Source organism: Cynocephalus volans, chromosome 1 (genome assembly GCF_027409185.1).
Source record: "Cynocephalus volans isolate mCynVol1 chromosome 1, mCynVol1.pri, whole genome shotgun sequence".
NCBI classification, from domain to species: domain Eukaryota; kingdom Metazoa; phylum Chordata; class Mammalia; order Dermoptera; family Cynocephalidae; genus Cynocephalus; species Cynocephalus volans.
The window spans coordinates 76,126,594-76,152,408 of record NC_084460.1 but is presented as its reverse complement, the minus strand read 5'-3'; the positions used below and the strand labels follow the sequence as shown (position 1 = coordinate 76,152,408).

The following is a 25,815-nucleotide window of genomic DNA, read 5'->3' as shown; positions in this document are numbered from 1 at the left end:
ATAAAACCCTGGTATCAGCTTTTTGACCTGATATGATCCTTGTTAAGGACAAAAGTTTGGGCAAATGAAAATTTGGTGGTTGGGTGACTAATTGTAGTTCAAAGAATGACCACAATTGTGTAGCCTTTAATATAAATAGGTGAGGAACGTGTGTGGTAAGGGTTTGGGTAGGAGAGAGAAGAAGATGGTAGAGAGCAATTATATCACTAAAATAGTAAATAATAAAAACTAGTCCTTGACCTTTTACCAACAATTTCAGTAGAAAAACACTTAAGAAATATATGTATGTGTACTTTGCTTTTGTACTTTGTTCTAGGAATTTAGCATAAGGAAATGGAGATATACAAATTTGTATAACAGAATGTATCACACAGCATTACTTACTATAACAAAACTTGGAAAACTTCTAGAAGGTTCAACTTTAAGGGGTAATGTTTCAATAAGTGACGTTATGTCCATAGGACAAAATAGTCATTGAAGAAAGACGCAAAATGCTCACCAATGAATGTTAAATGAGGATATAAACAGATGTTACATACAGTGTAAGTACATACATACAATATGTAATACATATGTATTTTACATATGTATTTCTGAAGACAATTTATCAAGATTATCTCTAGGATAAGTTTCTGGGTGACTATATTTTGATTTCCAATGTTTTAAATGTTACTTTTATAATCAAATTTTAAATTAATTTTTAATAGAAGTTGGATTTTAATTTTACTTACTGTCTTACTTAAAAAGCTGTAACAAGGGTACTTTGAAAAGTTCACAAAAAAAGTAGAATTAAAAGATAATATAAATCTTTTCATGAACTTTTTGAAGACTCCTTGTATAGTTATACCATGGAATTATAGATGTCAAGTGAATATTAAGAGAACAAATAATCCTAGCCAGTGCTGTTAAATAAAACACTTCATACGTTTTTTTAACATCTAAATGTTGTTATAATTTGTAATTTCAAAAGTAATTTTTGCTCCAGAAAAACTCCGAACTTAAAAGGAACCAGGTCCTTGATCTGAACTGTGGATTAAGAACTAAGGGAATACAACATCTAATATATAAATTACGTATTACAGTGACTTTTAAGTTTTTCCCTTTTTATTTTAAAATATCGTTTTAGGTATGCTGTTTTCATTATTTATTTTAATAACTATTTTAAAGGCAATTACTTATTGTGCATTTATGTGCCAGACACTGAGCTCAGTGTTTTGCCCTCACACCCTACTTTAGGTTAAAATTAAATTATGCAAATGACAAACACAATTATGTCACATTACAACCTTTGCTTAACTACTACAGTATCAGACAGTAGACCTTGAAGTCAACCTTTTATTTTCCAAAGTGGAAATACCTTTTTTTGTGTGTGTGTGCTGATTATAAAAATTTTTAAAAGAAAAGCAATTCAGAAAATGAAATTTCTCCTGCTAGTGTTTCATTTCTTTTAAAATGCATCTTTTTTAACATGTATACCTAACACTTATTATTCTATAACATGCTTTTATTCACTAACAATTTCCCACATCAACACAAATATATGTTTGTTCTTTCAAGGCTGTATAGAAGTCTACTGTAAAGATGTACCTTAATTTACAATAGGATACCATAATATACACTATTTTTGGAATGATTTTGGCTGCGGTCTTAATTTTGGGGGAGGGATTACTTAATTGCTTGTGAGCAGTCTGTTATCTTGTATAAAGTTCAAAGGTGATGTGTGTTTACATGAGCTCAGTCATTATCCCTTTATAGCACTATGCGTATAAATAAGGCTAATGTGGTAAGTAATACTACAGTAGAACAAACATTACTGGTTCTTAAAGTGGAAAACATGTTTATTAATATTCAAACTCCCCTCATACAAGGCCATATAAAAATTCTTAGCGTTTTGATTATATATTAGTTTATATTTTCTACATAGTTACAATAATGTATGATATACAGTTTAGCTTTTCATAATACACTGTTTCATAATACATCATTAGTTTTGTTAAACATAAGCACTTGTTTTCAAATCCAGTACTTTAACAATTTCCTCTGTACATAGTTTAGCGGGCTAATTAGCATAAGATGCTCTTTATTAAGAGGTATATGATCTGAGTATTAACATTTGCTGAAGTTTGGTTTTTTTATGCAGTGTTTTCTTTCTGCTTTGATCACAACACAAAAACCCTTAAGGATACCAAAATTCAGTAAGTAAAGTCCAGAGACATTACTTTAGCTGCTGAATCAAATTCATACATAACACTATCGTATTAAAAACCTTAGAAAAAAAATTTTTTGAAGTCTGCACTAGTACAGAACATTCCTGTCAAGATAAGACTACTTGAGAATAGGAAAGAAAAAGACAGTTTTGAGCTTTGTTATGCTAATAGGAAAAATGCTAAATTACCTTGTTGCTCTTCACTAGTGATGGCAATTTGGGGAAATACCAGAACATATTCCAGCTCAACAACTCTCTAGGTTTCTTTATGAAGGTGGGTGGCTTAGCTCATGCCAAGTGGCTTCAGCACTAACCTCATGTGTAAAACACAACACATTTTCATACTGTGATCTAGGTCTTAATAGCAAGCTATACTGAGTTTTTTTTGTTGTTGTTTTTTAATGTTTTGGCTATATTTCATTCCAGAGGAAGAGCTGATTTGATGCTTGAGTTACAGCACCAGTTTATTGTTACTTATTAGTTAAATAAAGTACACTCCTACAGATAAATACTGGATCAGAAGGCCTGTTTCAGTAATCTGATTAAACTGTAGAATACTAAAAATTAAGTTATTTCTACAGAAATCTCAGAAGGGAGCAAAAAAAAAAAATCAAATTATGTACCTAAATAAACATTTTAAAGAGAAATGACCAGTCACCCTCTGAAGGTCAAACAGTATTTGCTAAGTTGTAATCCCGTTCACCATTAGGCTGCAATTGGACCACGACACTATGTTCATTAATCTCATTTGCTGTATCACTACTGTCAGTATCTTCATTGTCATCTTCCTCATAGTCTGAAGATTCTGTCATGTTCTGTTGTGATTGGGATTCCGACAAAGTTCCAAATGATGGGGTGCTGACAGAAGCTAAAGGTCTCAGTAAAGGGGTATGTTCTGACACTTCATTTTCTTCTTGACTACTATCTGTGTCAGAGTCTGAATCACCTTGAGAAGGAACAACTTTTTGCTTGCAGACTGGACAGATTTTTTTGGTTTTAGTTAGCCATGGGTCTACACACTTGCAGTGATAAGCTGTTGAAGCAAAATATACATCTTTAGTTAGTTTGCTGCAGCTGAGAATATTAATCTCTTGCCTTATTTATTTAGTGTTCTACTCTGCCTCATGTAGGGACAGAAAAAGAAAAGTGTGTAATTTTTATAAATACACCCCTTTCCTTTAATGAGGCTACTACTTAGTACAGGGCCTGGCTTATTGTGTGCTAATAACAATTTTCTGTCTCTTCCCCTGTAGTATTGAACCTAAATATAAATTAGTCTATATGTAAATTCAAAGCAGTATGTAATTACTCATACCATGGGAACAGGGAAGGATTCTGAGCTTGTCTCCATCTTCATATTCATCCAAACAAATGGCACAAACATCATACTCATCTCCTGGAACAGAAAATAGTAAAATATGTAGAGGAGTATTTTTAATTTAAAATTTTTGAAGTTAGGTTTTCCTCAGTTATTTGAAATGCCTTTGATTTATCTATCTTTAAATGATGCCTTTCATTTGTTTTCTGTCAGACTCAAGGAGCTGCTTAGCTGTTCAAATTTAAGGACCTGAAGTTTTAAGTATTTAATCTCTTACCTAAAATATATAATTAAAAACTGATATCATATTTGTTTACCTTGATTATCTTTGCAAAAGATTTTAATGAGAATCATAATCCCACTCTATATAACCATGTTCAAATGCTAGTTTTTAAATATTTTATGCCAAAGAACAAAATTTCACTATTTAAATTTCTCAAAGTCCCTGGGTCATTTTTAAAGTAAAAATGGAAACATGTTAGAAAATACTCAAATGATTCTAGTAGATGTTATTAGTAAATAAAAACAGATTTGAAATGACACACAGTGGGCTTTAAATCTCCAACAACATTTATCAGTTCCACGGTGCTTGGCAAGTTGCATAGCCTTTGACATACATACAGTTCTTTATCTATTAAAAGATTCTACCTTGCAAGATTGTAAGGATAAAATGAGATAATATGAGCAAGGAGCCAGGCACATGGCTATTCAATAAATGGTATTTATTAACCTTTGCCATTTGAATGGTCTTATTGTATTTATCACCTCTATAATCGTGAACATTTATTAATTCATAGCTCTTCTTGGAATTCAACTGCAGTCATAAGTTTTTAAAGGAATTGGAAGTCTTTTAAATACAGGAGCTTTTCAGTTGAGTCAGTAGTGGCTTTTACATCCCTGTGACTACTTTCAATTCAATTTTTTCCATTAAGTGAATGTGTTAGATAAAAACTTAGAAAAATCTCAGGGAGCAAAAGACAGTTAAATTCATTGCCTATCTCTCACTCAGGGATAAGAGCCTTGGGAGACATATCAGAAATAAAATTAATATCTGGATAGTCTGGATGAACATGACACATAAAAAAGGGAATGACAGTTCTTTTGAAACAGTCCCTTTAATGTCCTCTAGTCATTTAAAACAGCATATTCAGGAGGAGTCCTAAATAGAAAGCTTTAATGAAAATTCAAAATTTGTGTCCAGTTGACTAGATAAGGAAAATGTAGTGTATATATGCAAGGGAATACTGTTCAGCCATAAAAAAGAACAAAATTCTGCAATTCACAGCAATATGGATGAGCTCAGAAAAAAATTATGTTAAATGAAATAAGCCAGGCACAGAAAGAGAAATACCGCATGTCCTCAACTCACAAGTGGGAGCTAAAAAATAAACAACAATCACAATAACACCTTGAACTTTCAGAAGGAAAGAACAAAACTGTGGTTATTAGAGGTGGGAGAGGGAGAAGAGGGTTGACAAGAAATTAGTTAACAGACACATAAAATGATTATGTTTTATAATGATGAATATGCTAACTATCTTGATTTGATCATCACATATTGTACACAAGTGTGATAGTCAACTATGTACCCCACAACTATCTATAATCATGTTTCAGTGAAAAAAAAATTCCATCCAGTGTTACTATATAGTATTTCCTATTAAATAAATACATTCTATATCAAATGCACATGTACATTTGGAATTTGGTTAGCCTGATTAGACTTAACTATTAGAAGACTAAATGACTCCGATACATCTATAATTATCTGTAATTATATAGTTGACCCATTTACATGGACTTTGAGGACAGTTCTAGTATATGAAGCAATTCAGTCATGACTAATTTCTCATACAAATCAAACTTTCAGTCTCATCACCTTGTGAAAGCAGATACAGGAACAGACTATGGCTCAAAGCTGTGCCAAGGCTCATTTTATTAAGGCAGGGAGATTAGCCTGTATTACCCTCATGGGCCCAATGTGATCACCCAGGCACTGAAAAGTGGAAGACGGAAGAAGTTCAAAGTAAGAGAAAAATATGGCTATGGATGAATGGTCAGGGAGATGCAACAGTATTGGCCTTAGGGGGTGAGGAGTGGGCAAAACCCAAGGAATGCAGGTGACCTCTAGAAGGTGGAAAAAATAAGGAAATGGATTCTCCCCTAGAGTCTCCAGAAAGGAATGCAGCCCTTGATTTTAGCCCATGTCAGACTTCTACAGATAATAAATTTGTTTTAAGCTACCAAGTTTGTGGTAATTTGTTACCATATAAACAGGAAACTAATATAGGTAGTATTTGTTTGGTTTATCTTTAAGTATACGGAATTAATGCTTTGGAATCACTGAGCTTTCATATCAGTTCTTTGTATTGTTCTAACTGATGGATTTATATTGATCTCCCATATTTTCTTGCTACAGCACACACTTTGAAGATGACGGGGCAAGATTCAAAGGTGTAGTTTATGGTCATGGACCAGACTGGAGCCTAGTGCTCTATAGGGAATTAACTCTCATGGCCTTGGAGTTGTGATGAAATGATAAAGTGTGTTAGAATGGGGTTCCCATCCTTCTCCTTTTATTTATTAGCTATGTAACCTGTAAGACACTTATCTTTATGCTTCAGTTTTCTCAAAGGAAAAATAAAAATATTAACATGCCTATGTCTTAGGATTGTCTGTGAGCACTGAAAGAGATAATGCAAGTAGAGTACTTTACATGGTGTTTGGCATATATAGTACTTCTTAACCAATTTCCACCTGGCAAAACTAGCTTAATACCCATGCTGGCTTATCACATGATGCACCTGAAGGCTGTGGCTAGGAGACTGTTCTCTAATACTCCCTTGTGCTCTGTCCCACCAGATGAACTGCATGCTTTCAAAAAGCTAGTCGCAGTGGTCACTGAACCTATCTGTTGTACTCAGGGTAATTATGTAATATTAAATATTTAGCAGCCTTTGAACTGTGAGTGTAAAGGACTTACGGTGTTATTTGAAAGTTAGGTTGAATGCATTAGAAACACTTAAAAGCTAGCTCCCTCCCCCACATCACCCCAGCCAAAATGTGGTTAAAGTGGATATGGGTGAGAAAACTAAAAGGTTGGACAAACCTATATATCAATAAAAAGCAAGGATGAAAACAGAATCCAGTTTTTGTCCCACTTTTAAGTAACAAAAACTAAAAATGGTAGGAAATGCATCATGCACCATGACAATTTGGAAAACAAGTCAGTGAATTAATTCCCAAAATGCTGCAGTCCAACATAAAATAATTTGTATTTAACTTAAAGATAAGTTTAAGGCATTTGTGTATTTTTAATGATTTAAAACCAGCAGATTTTTAAAGTTTATCTACTACTGGGTCTGGTGGTATAGGAATAAAAGGGGTATATAACAAGTGCTTAATAAGTGTTAGTTTTGTTACTATTAGCACCATGCTAGAAAGTTCTGTTGTCTAGTATAAATCAGTGGTTCTCAACTGGGGATGATACTACTCCCCAAGAACATCTGATATCTGGAGTCATTTTTGGTTTTGACAAGTGGGAATTGGTGCTACTGACATCTAGTGGACCCAGGGGCTCTTGTACTGGACAGCCCCCAAACAGAATTACCCATCTAAAATGTCAATAGTGCTGAGGTTGAGAAACCCTGATATAAACCCCTCCAGGCTAACAAAACTTTGCTAAATCACAAGGGGATAAGATGTATAGAAGTTGGGGGAGGAGTGAGATTCATGTTTGTTATGTGAAACAATAGGAAAACACTTCTGTCTAGAATGTTTTTGTCATTTTTGTTATTTGTATAAAATTTCAGAAAAATTTCATGAAGGTACTTTTAAAGTCTCATCAATCTGGCAGTGTTATTTTGTAACATGTAGGTGGACAGAACTTTGATTTTCCCCCTAAACAGACCTGTTCCTCCCTGGTTTTTTTTCCATATATTTCAAACCCCAAACCTTGGCTCATCAGGTACAGCGAAAGCACTGAACCATCCTAGTAGGAATCACATAAAGACCTACACAGCCACTGCAGTGGCATGAGGTGAACATCAGTCCTGGGCATATCCTTGATGCTTCTTTCCCTTACAGCCTACATTCAGTCTGTCACCAAATCCTGTGAACTTTTATCTGCAAAACATATCCTGAATCTGTCCCCTTCTCTCCATCTCCTCAATTATTCTGGTCCAATTGTCTGGATTACTTTAAGAGCCTCCTCTCTGGTCTCTCGTTCTTGCACCATTTGGTTTTTCTCTTCAGCAGCCAGGATGATCTTATCGTCATTTCCTCCCCATCTCACTAAGAATAAAATGTATGCTGCTTATTATAGCCTTCATATGGCTATACGTGATCTGAACCCTGCCTCCCTCTCCCACCTCATCTCATACCAGTCTACCCTTCACTCATGCTTCAGCCACACTGGCCACCTTTCAGTCTTTGAACAAAGATGAAAATACGTTAGGTAGAGACCTGCATTTGGCCAGGCTTTAACAAAAACATTTGGACATAAAATTAAGATACAGGAAGAGGAATCACCATTTTTAGAGATGACTCAAAACTGAGCTAGTTTAAAATAATCTAGTCATAGTACAGACAACTTTTTGCAGAACTTAATTGTTTAATTTTATAACAAACTTACTCCAGGCATTTGATAGGTTTCCTCGAAGTACAAAATAAAAGAAATTGAACATTCAGGGTTAAATACATACAGACTTCATGAGTGATAATGACATAACATATACATTATAAATAATCTGCCCAGGGATGATTTATCATTGGATTCATGAGCTTCCCATTTATTTGCTGCTTCTGCCAATGAAGAAAACAATAGCACCTTTTTCTAGCAAATAAAAATAATTGAATCATCTTATCTTCTATTCTCCTCTTCCTCCACACCAGTTCCCAAGATATCTGAACAAAAGACATGGGATAAAATATTTTTAAAGGCAAATTTGTTTGAGAATTCTTCAAGCTCTGGGCAAAGGAACTAATTTTTACTTTTAGAGTTAGATTAAAGGCAGTTAAATGTAGTTATAAAAAAGTAAGCATGTCTTAATAGCTAGATTAAAGAAGCATTCATAAAAATTATTTCCCCATTTTTATGCAATCTATTATAAAATACTATTTTTTTTCCAATCTCTGAAATAAAAATCTTTCTCCTTCTATAAATACTATCTTGGAAAATCTTGATGATTAAACTATAAAAGAAAATGCCTGGTAACATATTTCAGGGATCAGGATGCTTAACATACTGAGGGAGACAGCTTCCAGAGAGATTGCCTTAACTGCTCAGTAGAGGGACTGTTACGTGAAAACATATGGATTTTCCATCTGTTAGGAAACACGGTGTATGGTAACCAGTCCTGATGGTTAGACTTGGAGAAATAAATTAATTGAATGATGCAGGAAATTCAGCAAACCACAATTTCGACTGAAGAGCTATTTTTGAGAACAACAATGAGTAATGAAGACATTTATAAGGAAGCTGGCTGCTTTAGAAGTAAGAAAACAACTAAAAGGCTATTTTATATGTGCTAGAAATGGGTAAGTCAATACTGAAATCATTTTATGATTCATCAGCACAGACATTCTCAAAGAGCTGCAAAGGTGAACATCAATTAGATAAGAAGACTTAAGATTATTGTGTACCTAAAGTATGGTAAATATGAAAGTGCTGACTAACTTGTACAGGTATACTTGTGCAAGAAAGAGCTTGAAGTTGCTATTTCTTAAAGTTTCTGTAGATTTGATTATAGGCTATGTCTATGTTTCCAAATGCTTTTTTGTTGTTGTTGTTGTTCATTGGCAAATATTTCCAAATTAGAAATACTTTTTAAGACAATGAAGCAGTCATTAGAGTAGTTTCTTTTATTATTATTTTTTGGTGTGGGGGGGGCAGTGCAGGGAGAGGGGTTGATGGTAATACAAATGTTACAGATTCCCCAAACAAGAATTCTTTTAAGACTTCTATGGCTTAGTACTATGACTCACTGGAGTGATGAGTACCCACAGGTGTTCTACCCTTGCCTTCATGTTTTCAATTAGATGTAACAATGAGAAAACTGCAACAACTAAGTTGGGATTTCCTTTTCTAACATCTGTGTACACTTTGTCAAAACCATTAGAGTACACCAAAACGTGTAACAAATATACCTCTTTCTTTTATTTCAGATGCTGAATCTCATAACCAAAAAATTCTAAAACAAAAATATAACTACCTCAAACTTACTGAAAATTACATAAGATGTTTATAAAATTACATCTTTTCCAACTGCTTCATGATTTTGGCATTCTTTTTTATCATGAAACAAATAATGTTTAATGACTGAATTTTGATGACACTAATATTTTATTTATGATTTTTATTTAAGGTGTTGTTTTGCTTTTATAATAATTCCTACAATTTTTTGAGCTTTTGCTATGTGCCAGGCACGGTTGTAAGCATTTTTCATATATTGATTTACCCTCTCCCACCTTATGAAGTAGGTACTATTAGTCATATTTACACATGAATAGATGTATGGAGAGGTTACAAAATTTGCACAAAGCCACACAGCCAATAAATGGGAGACTCCAAAGTCTATGCACAGTCTTAGCAATTATGCTGTATTGTCTCCAAGAACATGTACTTATAATTCTCATCACATTTAAATATTCCCCGTTGATTTAGAGTGTTAAGAAATATTCTTAAGCAGCCACCTATATACTTAGAAATGAAAATGTTTCCAACTCATAAACTAGAACACTCTTTTTTCTTCAGATATTTCACATGGAGAAGAGATGAAGATCGTTTTTTATTCCTATCTCCCATGTTTTCATATGCTACAGGTACATTCTACAGCTTTAATTACAGGTCAAACATTTCTTATATAATCTAATGATGAAATGAGAATGCATGAGCTAAAAGAAACAGATGACTACACTGAAGGAAAAAGCACTGTATTTGCAACTTTTGGGGGAAATGTGTTAGCAAATTATTTCATTAATTCAGAGTAAGAATAAAAACGATTGTCTTAAGGCCATAAATAAATCCATATACTTAATTTTTGTTTTTGGTCCTTGCCAAGGAGAACTATTAAAACAGTTGCTAAGAAGAACTATTAAAAAGGTCATACTGCAGTTCAAAAGAAAGGAACAGAGCTAAGTAATCAAGAAAATGCCTCCTCTTGAAACAGATGTAGCACTGGAAATAGAAGCCATAGACAGGTTTTATGAATTGTATAACAGGGGAATTTAACAAACTATCCACAGTGTTAGAGAAGGGATGGGCAGAGAGCTCTAAAAGTCTCAGGGAGTTGAGAGAGTTAACAGAAAGAAGGTACAAACTGGATTGTTCACAAAATTGAATTACTGAGGTAAATGCAAAATAAGAGTCTCACAGGATGCAGAGAAAAGAAATCAAGATAAGAAAAGAGAAAAAGAGAGAGGGCCAATCCAGGAGATACAATCTACACATAATAGGAATACCTGAAACAGAGGACAAAGCAAATGGAGCTGAAACAGTAATTAAGGAACTAACTGAAGAAAATTTTCTGGAGTTGAAGAACAAACCACATCTACAAATGGAAAAAGCTCACAGGGTTCCTTTAAAATTTGACAAAAAGAAAGCAACACCTAAACATATTCTGGTGACATTTTCAAATTTCAAGGATAAAGAAAAAATTCTACAAATATCCAGACAGAGCAAGTTACCTATAAAGGGGCAAAAATTAGGCTAACCTCAGATTTTTCTCTTGCATCTATAAATGCCAGAAGACAATGGAATAATATCTATAGTTTTAAGGGAAAATAATTTTGAACCAAAAATTGTATACCCTGTCAAGTTATCAATTCTGTACAAAGGCAACTGGAAGACATTCTCAAATAATGTCAATGAAGAACTTTCCCTGAAAAGTTTGCTGAATGATTTACTGCAGCAAACAGAGAACATGAACTAAAGTAACTCAACAGTAAGAAGGCAACTGTATGAAAGAATTAATAATGTTTTTCACTTAGCTTGGATTTGCAAACTTGCCTGGAGACACATACTATCCAGATCCCAAGAAACCAAAGAAGACATCAATAAAGCTATGTTGATTCCACCCTGAAGCTCCTCAAAATCCAGCAGGACCCTAAGATAATCAAGGATGGGAAAAGAAACCAGATGGAGCCTTGGTGAGACCTTGCACCTGGCTCCTTGCTCAGAGCCCCCACAGCTCACATCCCCTCCCTCCTGCTTTTCACTTCCCACATTTCATTCCCTCAGCTCCCTCTTTAAAAACCCCTCAGTAAATCTGAGTCTTTGAGATGGTTTTAGTTTGGCCATTAGCCTCAGGCTTACCAGAGAGATAGATGGGTTTGCCTCATATCTCTCCTCAGGTCACTGGTATTCCTGAATAAAAGCTGATGACTACTTCCACCAAAAAAATAAAAAATAATCAAAAATCCATATAACTTGGGGCTGGCCAGTTAGCTCAGTGCTGATAACACCAAGGTCCAGGGTTTGATACCTGTACCGGCCAGCTGCCAAAAAAAAAAAAAAAAAAAGCACAGAGAAAAATCCATATAACTTTAAAATCCAAGTCTCAGCACTGATAGCAGCTTTGGCCAAATTTCATCTTGGGTAATCTTTTTTTTTTTTTTTTAAACCTAACTTTTCCCTCTATTTTATTCATTCTATATGACACTTTATTGGTTCTAACTTGTTGGATTATCTATGCAGATAAACCACAACTGTACCCAAGATCATTCACATTCAAAGATTTGTCATCATCCTGAAAAGAAAAATCAAAGTTAATGAGATTTTAGAATGGTAAATATTGTGCCAGACCTCAAGTACTTAAAAAGCATTTCCTTATATTAAATACAGAAGGTTTCATTATTATCTTTTCATTGCTATTTTTTCAGGCCACCAGGAAATCAGGGTATACAACACCCTTCCAGAGCTAAATTCAACAAACTCAAATTTATGTATATCCTAATACTAATGTGTTCTAATCTAGTATTATTTTTCTTCTCCTTCATATAAAGGGAGTTAAATAAAAAATTTGCTCAGCCTCAGGTACACTTCAGGCATTAGACCTACATTATTTTTGCATAAAGCAGAATTGCTTCTAGGTGGCTATCGGCCTGTTGACTAGACTGGTCACATTTTTTTTTTTTTTTTTTTTGATTTGTTACAACTCACTCACAGTATAGCAAAGGTGACTATAAAAATATCATACATAAAATTTCTTTCTAAACTGCACACAAATTGATGAAAACAGTAAGATCCCAGCAGAAATATAAATGGGTAATTTACCTTGTTAATGTAGAATATCATGAAATGAGTATTCTCATACATTGCTAGTGGACTTGAACTTTCAGGAAGTTAGTTTGTCTCAAAAATGGTCTTTCCCTTTGACATAGTTGAAGAGGGGAAGGGGTGCGGGGCGGGGGGGGGGGCAAGTGAAGGGGGATGGGAAGGATGAGAGCCAGGAGGCAGTTTATTTTGAAATGGAAATGACTGAAGAGGGAAGATCTGGTAGGACAGTATCTACAAGTATAGTGTTTGAAGTCAGGAATCTGAATTGCAGTCCTGCCACTTAGCTTTATCTGGCTATATACCCTCAGGTAATTTAGTTGACCTTTCTGTGTTTCATTTTCTTTATCTGTAAAATGGTTGTGACAATGTTTTCCTAATTGGGTGTTTTGAGAACTGTGATAGTATTTACAAAGTATACTGTTTGCTTTTATGCTACATAATAGGTGTATTATATGCTTACAGATCTAAAATGAAAAATTACCTAATTCTGATTGAGTACAATGCCCATCTCAATCCAATTAAATACCAATTAATCCATTTGGTACGAACTGCACTAAGTTCTTCGGTTAGAAAGGGGCTGGGGTGGACTGAAGGCATAGTTCTCCTTGGCAACTATAGCTACAGGCAAGTGAAAAGGTCCAGAATGCCATGATACAAAACCAACCTATAGGACCAACTTTCTCAATCCCCTTCAGCCAAAGTTATTACTGTACACACCTAGGGACCTCTATTTCTGGTAATAAAATAGTAAAAAATAGTTTATCTTCAAGTAAGTCAGGAACGCAGTGATCTCTTAGGAGCCACAGCCATGGCAGTAACTCCCTCCCCAACTTGGATCCTCATTATTTCAGTGCTTTGTGGCCATTACGAAAAGTATTCCTTTAGGGAAACTGAAACATTCTCTTTTCTGACTTACTTTTAAAGAATAAATCCAGAATAGTTTTCCCTTGAAACTGTTCAACACAGAATACCAACTAGCAATGATTGGACTGAACTCTGGTTGATTTTTAGCTCTATGAAGAAACGGACCAACTATGTCTTTTACTGACCATTGATTGTATCCCTACTGTTTAGTATAATGTCTGGTATAAAGTAGGCTCCTGATAAATATTTGCAGAATAAATGAATGCTGCAAAGCATTTGTACATGATGGATGGTTAACAAAGAAAAGTCTACTCACCTAGAACCTGCTACATTGATTGTCTGTGCTTCACTGTCAACCCCCTAGTCTGTTCTCTGCTCACCAGTGGGAGGCATCCTTTCCCACAGTACTCTGTGTCATCTGTCTGCCCAAGTTTTATCATCACACACAATAAAATCACAAGGCGTTACCATGACATGATCTGGCTCCCCATCTACCCCTCTGATCTCATCTCTAACCACTCTCCCTCTAGAATGCTACATTCTAGCCACATGCCCTTTTTGTTGTTCCCTTAATATATCATGCACACTGTTGCCTCAAGGCCTCTATATTTATTCTGCCTGCAACATTCTCCCCTGTCCTCACCCCCCCCCCGCCCCCCCAGTGCTTATTCCCTCACTTCACTTAGATCTCTGTTCAAAGCATCCTCAGAGAGGTCTTCCCTGTCTTATCTAAAATAGCATCCCTTCCTCTCACCTGTCACTTATTTTTCTTTTCTTCATCACATTTAGTGCTATGTTACTTTTTTACTTAATGCTCCACAAAAGCAGGAGTTTTTCTGTTTTATTTACTGCCATGTTCTCAGCACCTAGAATAGTACCTGACACATAATTACTCAATAAATATTGATTGAAGGAACACATTAATAAGTATACAAGTTATTCCCAGGAAATCCTGATTTTTATCTCCAACTATTAATCCATAGCAGAGGACCTAATCACATAGATCTAAGTACAGAAAGCTAAACGCTTTTATAAATGTAGATAAATTCTATACAGATCCTGACTGAAGGAGTAAAATTTGTCTCATATTTTACCATCCTAATACAATGCTGAATATGCCAGCCAGCACTCAAAACAATAAAAGACATACAACAAAATACTATATGAAATAAAATGCTTACACAGTGACAATAGTAGATTCTGTGTCTGCTGATAATCAGAAGATATCCAAGAAGGAAGATATTACTGTATCCGGAGATGTTGGAGAAGAATTCTTAGAGACTAGGGCCAAGCCTTAAAGATGTTAGATTTAGAAAAACTAAAGAGGAAAAGACACTACTTATTTCTTCTTTGCAAAAGCATTTGCAAAGAAGAAATAAGCATAGCAAAGTTAAACTTATGCAAGGTTAGAAATAAGGAGCAGTAAAAAATGAAGTTGGAGAGTATGGTTGGGTTAAACAATGACAAGGTTTGAATGCCAAAATGAGGCCTCTGATGTGATCTTGTAGGTATTCGAGGCCAGCTAAAAGCTTTCAAGGAATGATTGATACATGGAAACAACATCTCAAAAACTCTTCATCAGGGTGTCAAAGGGCTTAGGGGCTTGGGACAGAGATGAGCCTAGAGATACTGAGACTGACCTACTGTTTGGCTCTCCCAGGATTCTAGCAATAAACTGATGCGGGCTTGTTATGATGCAGTGACAACAGGAATGCCCTTTATTGCCTTTTCTTGCCTTACTATGCTGGCTAGAACTTCCAGTACTATGTTGAATAAGAGTGGGGAAAGTGGGAACCCTTGTCTTGTTCCAGATCTTAGAGAAAAGCCTCTAATTTTTGTCCATTCAGTATGATATTAGCTGTGGGTTTGTTGTATTATAGCCTTTACAGTGTTGAGGTACATTCCTTCTATACTGAATTGCTGAGTTTTTATCATGAAGGGTTACTGGGTTTGATCAAATGCTTTTTCTGCATCTACTGAAATGACAGTATTTTTTTCCTTTATTCTGTTGATGTGATGTATCATGTTTATTACTTTGCAAATGTTGGACCACCCCTGCATCCCTGGGATGAATCTCACTTGATCATGGTGAATGATATTTTTAATGTGTTGTTAGATTCTGTTTGCTAGTATTTTATTGAGGATCTTCACATCTGTGTTCATTAGGGATATTGGTGTGTAGTTTTCTTTTTTTGTTATGTCTTTTTCCGGTTTTGATATGAGGTTAATGTTGGGCTTGTAGAATGAGTTTGGAAGTATTCCCTCTTCTTCAATATTTTGGATGAGTTTGAGAAGACTTTGTATTAGCTCTTTAAATGTTTGGTAGAATTCAGCAGTAAAGCCATCTGGTCCTGGAGTGTTCTTTGTTGGGAGACTTTTTATTACTGCTTCAATCTAATTGCTTTTTATTGGTCTGTATAGATTTTCTAGTTCTTCATGATTCAACCTTGGTAAATTGTATGTGTCCAGGAATTTATCCATTTCTTCTAGGTTTTCCAGTTTGTTAACATATAGTTGTTTGTAGTAATTTCTTATGATCCTTTGTATTTCTGTGATATCAGTTGTAATGTCTCCTTTTTCATTTCTGAAATTGTCTTTTTTTCTTCATTACTCTAGCTAAATGTTTATCAATTTTGTTTATCTTTTTGAAAAAACAGTCTTTGTTTAATCGATCTTCTGTATTTTTTAAGTCTCTAATTCATTTATTTCTGTTCTGATATTTGTTATTTCTCTTTCTACTGATTTTGGATTTGGTTTGTTCTTGTTTTTCTAGTTTCTTGAGGTGTAACATTAGGTTGTTTATTTGGAGTCTTCTTTTTTGATGTAGCCATTAATTGCTATCAACTTCCCTCTTAGAACGGCTTTTGCGGTATCGTTCTGATATGTTGTCTTTTCATTTCATTTTGTCTCCAGTAAATTTTTAATTTCCTTTTTGAATTCTTCTTTAGTCCATTTGTAGTTTAGGAGCATATTGTTGATTTTCCATGTATTTGTATGGTTTCCACTGTCCCTTTTGATGTTGATTTCTAGTTTTATTCTGTTGTAATCAAACAAGATATTTGATATGATTTCAGTTTTTGAAAATTTGTTAAGACTTCTTTTATGACCTAACATATAGTCTCTTGTAGAGAATGTTCCGTGTGCTGCTGAGAAGAATGTGTATTCTGCAGTTGTTGGATGAAATGTTCTATAAATGTCCATTAGATCCGATCGGCCTAGATGTTTCTTGGTTAATTTTCTGTCTTGATGATCTGTCCTTTGCTGAAAGTGGCATATTAAAGTCACCAACTATACTGTGTTGGAGTCAATCTTTCCCATTTGGTATAATAGTTTTATTTATCTGAGTGTTCCAGTGTGTTGGGCATGTTAAATATTTAGAATTGTTATATCCTCTTGTTGAATTGATCCCTTTTTATCATGTAATTAATTTCCTTATCTTTTTTTACTTTCCTTGGCTTGAGGTCTATTTTGTCTGATGTAATTATAGCTACTCCTGCTCTTTTTTGGTTTCCATTTACATGAAATATCTTTTCCATCCCTTCACTTTCAGTTGATGTGTAGGCAACATGTTGTTGGTTCTTGATTTATAATCCATTCAGCCATTCTGTGTCTTTTACTTGGAGCATTTAATCTGTTTACAGTTAGGGTTATTATTGATATATAGGGATTTGTTACCACCATTTTGTTACTTTTTGTCTGGTTGTTTTGTAGATTTTTCCTTTGTTCTGATCTTACTATCTTGCTTTGTGGTTGAGTGGTTTTCTCCAGCAGTACATTTTGATTTCTTGCTATATCTTTTTAGTATGTTTCTTGTAAGTTTTTGTGTTATGGTTACCATTAGACTTACAAAAAACATGTTACAGTTATAACAGATTATTTAAAACTAATAAATTAAATTTGATATCTAAGAAAAGAGAAAAAAACCAAAGCCAAGTCCATGCTTTGGCATCATTACCCTCCACTTTTTGACATTTTTGTTGTTTCAAGTTACATCTTTTAATATTGCCTGTCTCTTACATGGTTGTTGTATTTGTTACTGTGCTTTTAGGTTTGTCCTTTAGTCTTCATACTAAAGATTTAAGTGGTTTATGCAACACCCTTAGAACACTGGCATATTCTGAGGTTGTCTTTGTACTTACTTTACTAGTGGAGTTATATACCTTAAAATTATCTTCTTTCAGTTTGAAGAACTCCCGTTAGCATTTCTTGTAAGGGAGGCCTAGTTTTGATGAATTCTCTTTGCTTCTGTTTGTCTTGGAAAGATTTATTTCTCCTTCATATTTGAAGGTTAGTTTTCCTTGATACGGAATTCTCAGTTTACGTTTTTTTCCTTCATCACTTTGAATATATCCTCCCCTTTTCCTCTGGCATATAGTTTCTTTTATATAGTGATTCTTTTCTCTTGCTGATTTCAGTATTCATTCTTTGTCTTTGGTTTTTAATAATCTGATTATGAAGTGCCTTGTGGTGTTCTTCTTTGAATAGAATTTGATTGGTGACCTCTAAGCTTCCTGTACCTGGACTGTTGTCAACTTTCTACATATTTGGGAATTTTTCAGTCATTATTTCCTTGAATATGCTTTCAAAGTTTCTTAGATTTTCATTTCCTTTGGGTATGACAATTATGCAGAGGTTAGTTTGCTTGAAGGAGTCCCATAATTGCTGCATGTTTCATTTTTTCTTACTCTTTTTCTTTTTTGCTCCTCTGATTGGGTAATTTCATATGTGGGGGTGGACATTATGTTCATCCATACAAGGGCTGCCCTCAAGAGAAATTACTCTACCAGATCATAACCTACTGGGGTTGTAGAGTCTAACTGACCAAAGGAAAGGGAAAAAGCACCCAACTCCAGCCAGCTCTAGCCATTTACATGAGAAAGGAAATACCCATCTACATCCCCCTCCAGCCATCTAGTCCTACCTAAGGCTGGGAAAAACTGAGAAGCACTTATAAAGTTCCGAGCCTATGGTCACAGGCTCACTGAAACACTGAAACATAATCATAGAACCATAGAATGTTCCCCTCCCCCCAGACCTTACTACCATATCCTGTTTACCACAGTTCTTTTCACCCAGTACATCATGTCTGCTTTTGACAAAAAAATTACAGGGCATACTAAAAGGCAAAAAACACAGTTTGAAGAGACAAAGCAAGCATCAGAACCAGCCTCCGATATGGCACAAATGTTGAAATCATCAGACCAGGAACTTAAAACAACTATAATTAATATGCCAAGAGCTCTAATGGAAAAAGTAGGCAACATGCAAGAACTGATGAATAATGTAAACAGAGAGGTGAAAATTCTAAGAATTAAAAAGAATGCTAGAGATCAAAAACACTGCAACAGAAATGAAGAATGCCTTTGATTAGCTCATTAGTTGACTGGACACAGCTGAGGAAAGTATCTTTGAGTTGGAAGATATATCAATAGAAAGTTCCAAAGCTGAAAAGCAAAGAGAAAAAGGATTAAAAAAAAAAAAAAAGTAACAGAATATCCAAAAATTTGGAAAACCACCAAAGGTGTAATATATGCATAATGGAAATACCAGGTGAATTAAAAGAGATGGGAACAGAAGCAATATAAAAAGTAATAATGACTGAGAAATCCCCCAAATTAATCTGATACCAAACCACTGTTCCACAAAGTTCAGAGAATACCAAGCAGGATAAATAACAAAAAAAAAAAAAAAGAAAGAAAGAAAAAGAAATTAAAGGGGGGGAAAAAAACACCTAGGCTTATCATATTTAAGCTTTGGATAATCAAAGATAAAGAAATACAGAATCTTGGAGGAAGGCAGAGAGAAAAAAACACCTTACGTATAGAGGAGCAAAGATTAGAATTACGTCCAACTTCTCCTCAAATACCGTGGAGTGAAATGTTAAAAAAAAAAAAAAAAACCTACCTAAAATTCTGTACTCTGTGAAATTAACCTTGAAAAGTGAAGGAAATGAAGGAAATCAGCAAGATGGCAGAACAGGGAGCCTTAGTCCTTCCCTCCCCAACAGAAACACAGATTTATTAACAAATACAACACACCAAATGCCTCTGTGAGTATCCCAGACATGAATTAAAAGGTCCCTGCATGCCAGATGAGCAAAATCAACATCATTAAAGCACAGCAAGAAAATATGTGACACTCTCCACTCGCTCTTGTCAGAGTCCCTTCCTCTCAGCAAGATAAAGCACATTCCCTCCCTCCCACCCACTCCCCAACCCCTCCACCCTCTGCAAACTCCCACCTTCTCCTTGGGGAAGGAAAGGAGTGAAACATGTCCAACATTCTGAATTTTAGAGAGGCTTCCCAACATCCCATGTCTTGCCTAATTCCAAATACTGACAGGAACTGGGCAGCAGGTTCAGGTTCTCTGAGAAGAATTAACCCTGCACCAAAGTTTGTAGTACCACAGACAGACACTATGTGAAACTCCAGTACCATGATTTACTATACAGCAGGAAAAGAGGATGCAATATCACAAACACCAGAGGGAGCACCTGAGTAGAAACCGGCAAACTTCTTCAAACAGGAGGTTACAGTACAACCCCAAAGAGGACACATACCTAGATAAGATTTGAGGATAACCAGAATCTCTAGCTGAGCTGACTGCAGAAAGTCCTCCCTGTACAAAACCAGGCCAGAAATTCTGGGACAGTTGGCTGAACTCTAGTAGACTTGTTGGCCAATTCTACAAGTATCAAAATCCAAACAAAAAATAACAACATATACAAATAAATAGGGAACCATGGCACATTACAGGAATAAATTACATCTCCAGAAACTGGACCTAAAGAAATGGAGATATATGATTTGTCAGATAAAGAATTCAAAATTACTGTCATAGAATGTTCAGTAAATTAAAGACAACTACAAGAAGTCAGGAAAATGATTCATTAACAAAATGAGAATATCGACAAAGAGAGAAACTATGATGAAGAACCAAACAAATTCTGGAAGAATACAATAACTAAATTGAAAAATTCACTAGAGGTCATCAATAGCAGACTTGACCAGGAAGAAGAAAAAAAGTCAGTGACTTTCAAAATTACTGAGGCCGAGGAGCAAAAAGAAAAAAAACTATGAAAGAAAATGAAGAGAACCTGAGGTACTTAAGGGATACTACAAACAGAAAAACATGAATTATCAGAGTCTAAGAAGGTGAATTTAAAAAGGGGCAGAGAACTTATTTAAAGAAATAGTAGTTGAAAATTTCCCAAATCCCAGAAGGAAATGGCATACAAATTCAAGAATCTCAGAGAACTTGAACCAGAATAAATCTAAAGAGACCTATACATCATAATTCAATTGTCAAAACTGACAGATAAACAATCTTAAAAGCAGCAAAAGAAAAGCAACTCATCACATACAAGGGAATTCCATTATATTCTCAGCAGAATTATCAGCAGAAATCTTGCAGACTACAGGGAGTGGAATGATCTGTTCAAAGTACTAACAGGAAACAAAAAACAAAAAAACCCTGCAAGTAAAGAATACCATATCTGGCAAAACTGTCCTTCAGAAACAAAAGAGGAAATTAAGACTCCTAAATAAACAAAAACTGAGGGAGTTCATCACCACTAGACCTGCCTATAAGAAATGCTGATAGTAGTCCTATAAGTTGAAGTGAAAAGATAATGAACAGGAACACAAAACCATACAAAAATATTAAACTCTCTGGTAAAGGAAAATATATAGACAAATACAGACTCCTATAGTACTGTAATGTAGTTGAGTAAACCACTTATAAATCTTGCATAAAATTTCTTGAAAAGCATCAAATGTAATTATAAATCTGTGTTAATGGATCCACAATATAGAAAGATGTAATCTGTGTCATCAATAATAAAATGGGATGCAGGCAAAGATGTAAAGAAGTAGATTTTATTTATGACTGAAGTTAATTTACCAGCTTAAAATAGATGGTTAGAACTTTAAAATGTTTTGTATAATTACAAGGGTAACCACAAAGAAAATATCCATAGAATATGCACAGAGGGAAATGAGAAGAGAATGTCACTACAAAAAATCAATGGAAAACAAAGGAACACAGCAAGAGAGGAAGAGACTAAAAGCTACAAAACTGACAAAAAACAATTAACAAAAGTAACATTAAGTCCTTCCCTATCAGTAAATACTTTAAATGTAAATGGATTAAACACACCAATTAAAATACATAGATTGGCTGAATGGATAAAAATATGAGATCCAACTATATGCTGTCTACAGGAAACTCACTTTATATCTAATAATACAAATAGACTAAAAGTGAAAGGGCAGAAAAAAATATTCCAAGCAAATGGAAAACTATAGTGAGCAGGAGTGGCCGTGTTTATATCACACAAAACAGACTTTAAGACAAAGACTGTTACAAGAGACAAAGAAGGACATTACATAATGATAAAATGATCAGTTCACCAGGAAGATATAACTATGATAGATATATATGCACCTAACATCAGAGCAACCAAATATGTCACAAACACTGACAGAATTTAAAGGAGATATAAATCACAACACAATAAGTTGTTCAGGCCCCACTTTCAGTAAGAATAGAACAGACAGAAGATCTATAAGGAAACAGAGGACTTGATAATATAGACTAAGCATACACAGAATGCTCTATCCAACAACAGTGGAATATACATTCTTCTGAAATGCACATGTAATATTCTCCAATATAGACCACATGTTAGGTTGCAAAATAAGTCTTAACAAATCTAAGAAGATTAAAATCGTACAAGTATATTCTCCAACCATAATGGAATGAAACTATAAATCAATATTATAATAAAAATGGGAACATCCACAAATATGTGGAAATTAAATAATGCAATCTACAACAACCAGTGGGTCAAAGAAATCACAAGGGAATTTAGAAAATATCAGGAAAAGAATGAAAACAAAAACGCAACATACCAAACTTTATGAGATGCAGCAAAAGCAGTACTAAGAAGAAAGTTAATAGCAGTAAACACACTACAAAGGAAGAAAGACTTCAAATCAACAACCTAACCTTACGCCTAAAAGAACAACAACCTAAACCCAAAACTAGCAAAGGAAGGAAATGATAAAGACTAGAGGAGAGATAAATAAAACAGAAAATAGAAAAAAATAGGGAAAAAAGCCATAAAACCAATAGCTGGTTTTTAAAAAAGATCTGCAAAACTAACAAATCCTTAGTGGCAGTAACTGCAAAAAAGAGAGAGAGAAGATTCAAATAGCTGAAATTAAAAATAAAAGAGGAGACAGTACAACTGATGTCACAGAAATAAAAAAGATTTTAAGAGACTATTATTAAATTATAAAAACAAACTGGATAACCTAAAAGAAACAGATAAATTCCTAGAAACATACAACCTATCAAGACTGAATCATAAAGAAATATAAACCAGACTATAGTGAGGAGATTGAAGCAATAATAAAAAAATCTCTCAACCAAAAAAAAAAAGACATGGGACCAGATGAGATCACTGTAGAAGTCTACCAAATACTTAAGAACTAACGCCAATCCTTCTAAAACTCTTCGAAAGAATCAGAGGGAACACACCCGAATGCATGCTATGAGGCCAGCATTACCCTGATACCAAAATGACACAAAGATACAAGAAAAGAAAACTTCAGGCCAATATTCCTTATGAATATTGATGTAAAAATCCTCAATAAAATACTAGTGAACTGAAATCAACAGCACAATAAAAGGATTAAACACCATGACCAAGTGGGGTTTATACCTGGACTGCAAGGATGGTTCAACACATGAAAATCAATCCGTATAATACACCACATTAACAAGATGAAGGACAAAAACCACATGATCATTTCAATTAATGCAGACAAAATTCAACACCATTTCATGATATACTCAACAATCTAAGAATAGAAGGAAAATACCTTAAATAAAAGCCACATATGAAAAGCCCACAGTTAACACCATACTCAGCAGAAAAAGACTGAAACCTTTTCCTCTAAGATCAGGAATAAGTCAAGTATGTCCACTCTCACCACTACTATTCAACATAGTAATGGAAGATCTAGCCAAAACAATTAGACAAGAAAAAGAAATACAAGGGTACTTAAAAGTTTGTGGAAAATAGAATTAAAAGATAAAACAAATCTTTCTGTTAATGTTTTGAAGTACTCTTATAGAAGGTGTACAGATTGGAAAAGAAGTAAAGCAGCTCCTCTTCACAGATGGCATGTTTGTATATGTAAAGAACCCTAAAGATTCCACACACAAAAATTGTTAAAACTAGTAAATAAATTAGGCAAAGTTGTAGGATACAAAAAACTAAAAATCAACACTCAAAAATCAGTTGCATTTCTATCCACTAATAATGACCAATCTGAAGGGGGGGGAAAAGACATCAATCCCATTTATTATGGCAACAAAAAGAATAAAATACTTAGGAATAAGCTTAAGCAAGGATGTGAAAGACTTCTACACTACAAACTAAAAAATACCACTGAAAGAAATCAAAGATAGAAATAAATGCAAAGATATCCTGTGCTTGTGGATTGCAAGACTTAATACAGCCAAAATGTCCATGATACTCACAGCAATCTACAGATTCAGTGCAATCCTTATTAAAATCATGATGGCATTCAGTACAGAAATAGAAAAAAAGATCCTAAAATTCTTATGAAATCACAAGAGACTCTGAATAGCCAGAACAGTCTTGTAATAGAACAAAGTTGGAAGAATCACACTGCCTGACTTCAAAACACATTACAAAGCAACAGTAATCAAGATGGTGTGAACTTCAATAAAGACAGATGTATGACCAATGTAATAGCAATGAGAGTCGAGAAATAAATCCTTGCATATTTGGCCAAATGATTTTTAACAAGGTTGCCAAGACTACAAAATGGGGAAAGGATAGTCTCTTTAACAAAAGGTAAATGTTCCTGGGAAAACTAAATATCTACATTAAAAAAAAAAAAAGTAGTAGTAGTAAAAGAAGGACCTGGACCTTACTTTACAGAATATAAAAATTAACTCAAAATGGATTAAAGACTTAAGACCTAAAACTATTAAACTCCTACAAGAAAATATAGGGGAAAGCCTTCAGAAGATTAGATTTGGCAATGATTTCTTGGAAATGACAGCAAAATCAAAGGCAACAAAAGAAAAAATAGGTGGGACTACATCAGACTTGACTTTTGTGCATCAAGGGACACAATCAACAGAGTGAAAAGGCAGCCTATAGAATGGGAGAAAATAATTGCAAATTATCTATCTGATATGAGTTTAATGTCCAGAATATATAAGGAACTTCTACAACTCAACAACACAAAAACAAATAACTAAATTAAAAAATGGGAAAATGACTTAGATACTTCTCCAAGGAAGATATACAAATGGCCAATATGCACATAAGAAGATGCTCATCATTACTATTAGGGAAATGCAAATCAAACCAACCATGAGACATTGACTAATACCCACCAGGGTGGCCACTATCAAAGGAACAGAAAATAAAAAGTGTTGACAAGTATATGGCATAAGTTGGAGCACTTGTGCACTGTTTGTGAGGAGTAAAATGGTTCGCCCATTATTGAAAGCAATATGAAGGTTTCTCAGAAAATTAAAAACGCAATTATAACATGACCCAGCAATCTCATTTCTGGATATATATCCAAAACAATTCAAAGAGATATTTTAACCCATGTTCACTTTAGCATTATTTACAATAGGCAAAAGGTAGAAACAATCCAAATGTCCACTGATGGATGAATAGATAAAGAAAATGTGCCCATATATACAATGGACTATTAAGCAACCTTAAAAAAATAAGAAAATCCTGTCACATGCTGTGATATGGTTGAACCTTGAGGGCATTGTGCTAAATGAAATAAGTCGTTGCAAAAGGGCAAATGCTTTATGATTCCACTCATCTTAAGTAGTCAAATCATAGCAACAAAGTAGAAAGGTGGTTACCAAGGCAGGGGTGGAGAAGGAAGAGGGAATTTTTAATGGTCAGTGGCTACAGAATTTTAGTATTATAAGATGAAAAATTTCCAGAAATCTGTTGCACAATAATGTGAATATACTTAACACTACTAAACTGTACACTTAAAAAGTTAAGATGTGAATTAATGTTATGTGTTTTTTACCACAATAAAAAAAATTAAGGCAAAAAAAAGTGAAGGAAA

General features: G+C 34.4%; 1 protein-coding gene across 3 annotated transcripts in view; it reads right to left on the bottom strand.

Moving 5' to 3' along the window:
- Nucleotides 1-1,859: 1,859 nt before the first annotated feature.
- RNF13 (ring finger protein 13) overlaps nt 1,860-25,815 on the bottom strand; it is a 152,497-nt gene continuing 128,541 nt past the window's right edge. For all 3 annotated transcript variants that reach the window (XM_063076804.1, XM_063076812.1, XM_063076821.1), the window contains 2 exons: nt 3,522-3,602; nt 1,860-3,239 (listed from right to left, as the gene is read on the bottom strand). In XM_063076804.1, coding sequence (XP_062932874.1) covers nt 2,875-3,239; nt 3,522-3,602 — 446 coding nt within the window. In that variant the 3' untranslated portion in view covers nt 1,860-2,874. The remainder of the gene's footprint in view (nt 3,240-3,521; nt 3,603-25,815) is intronic.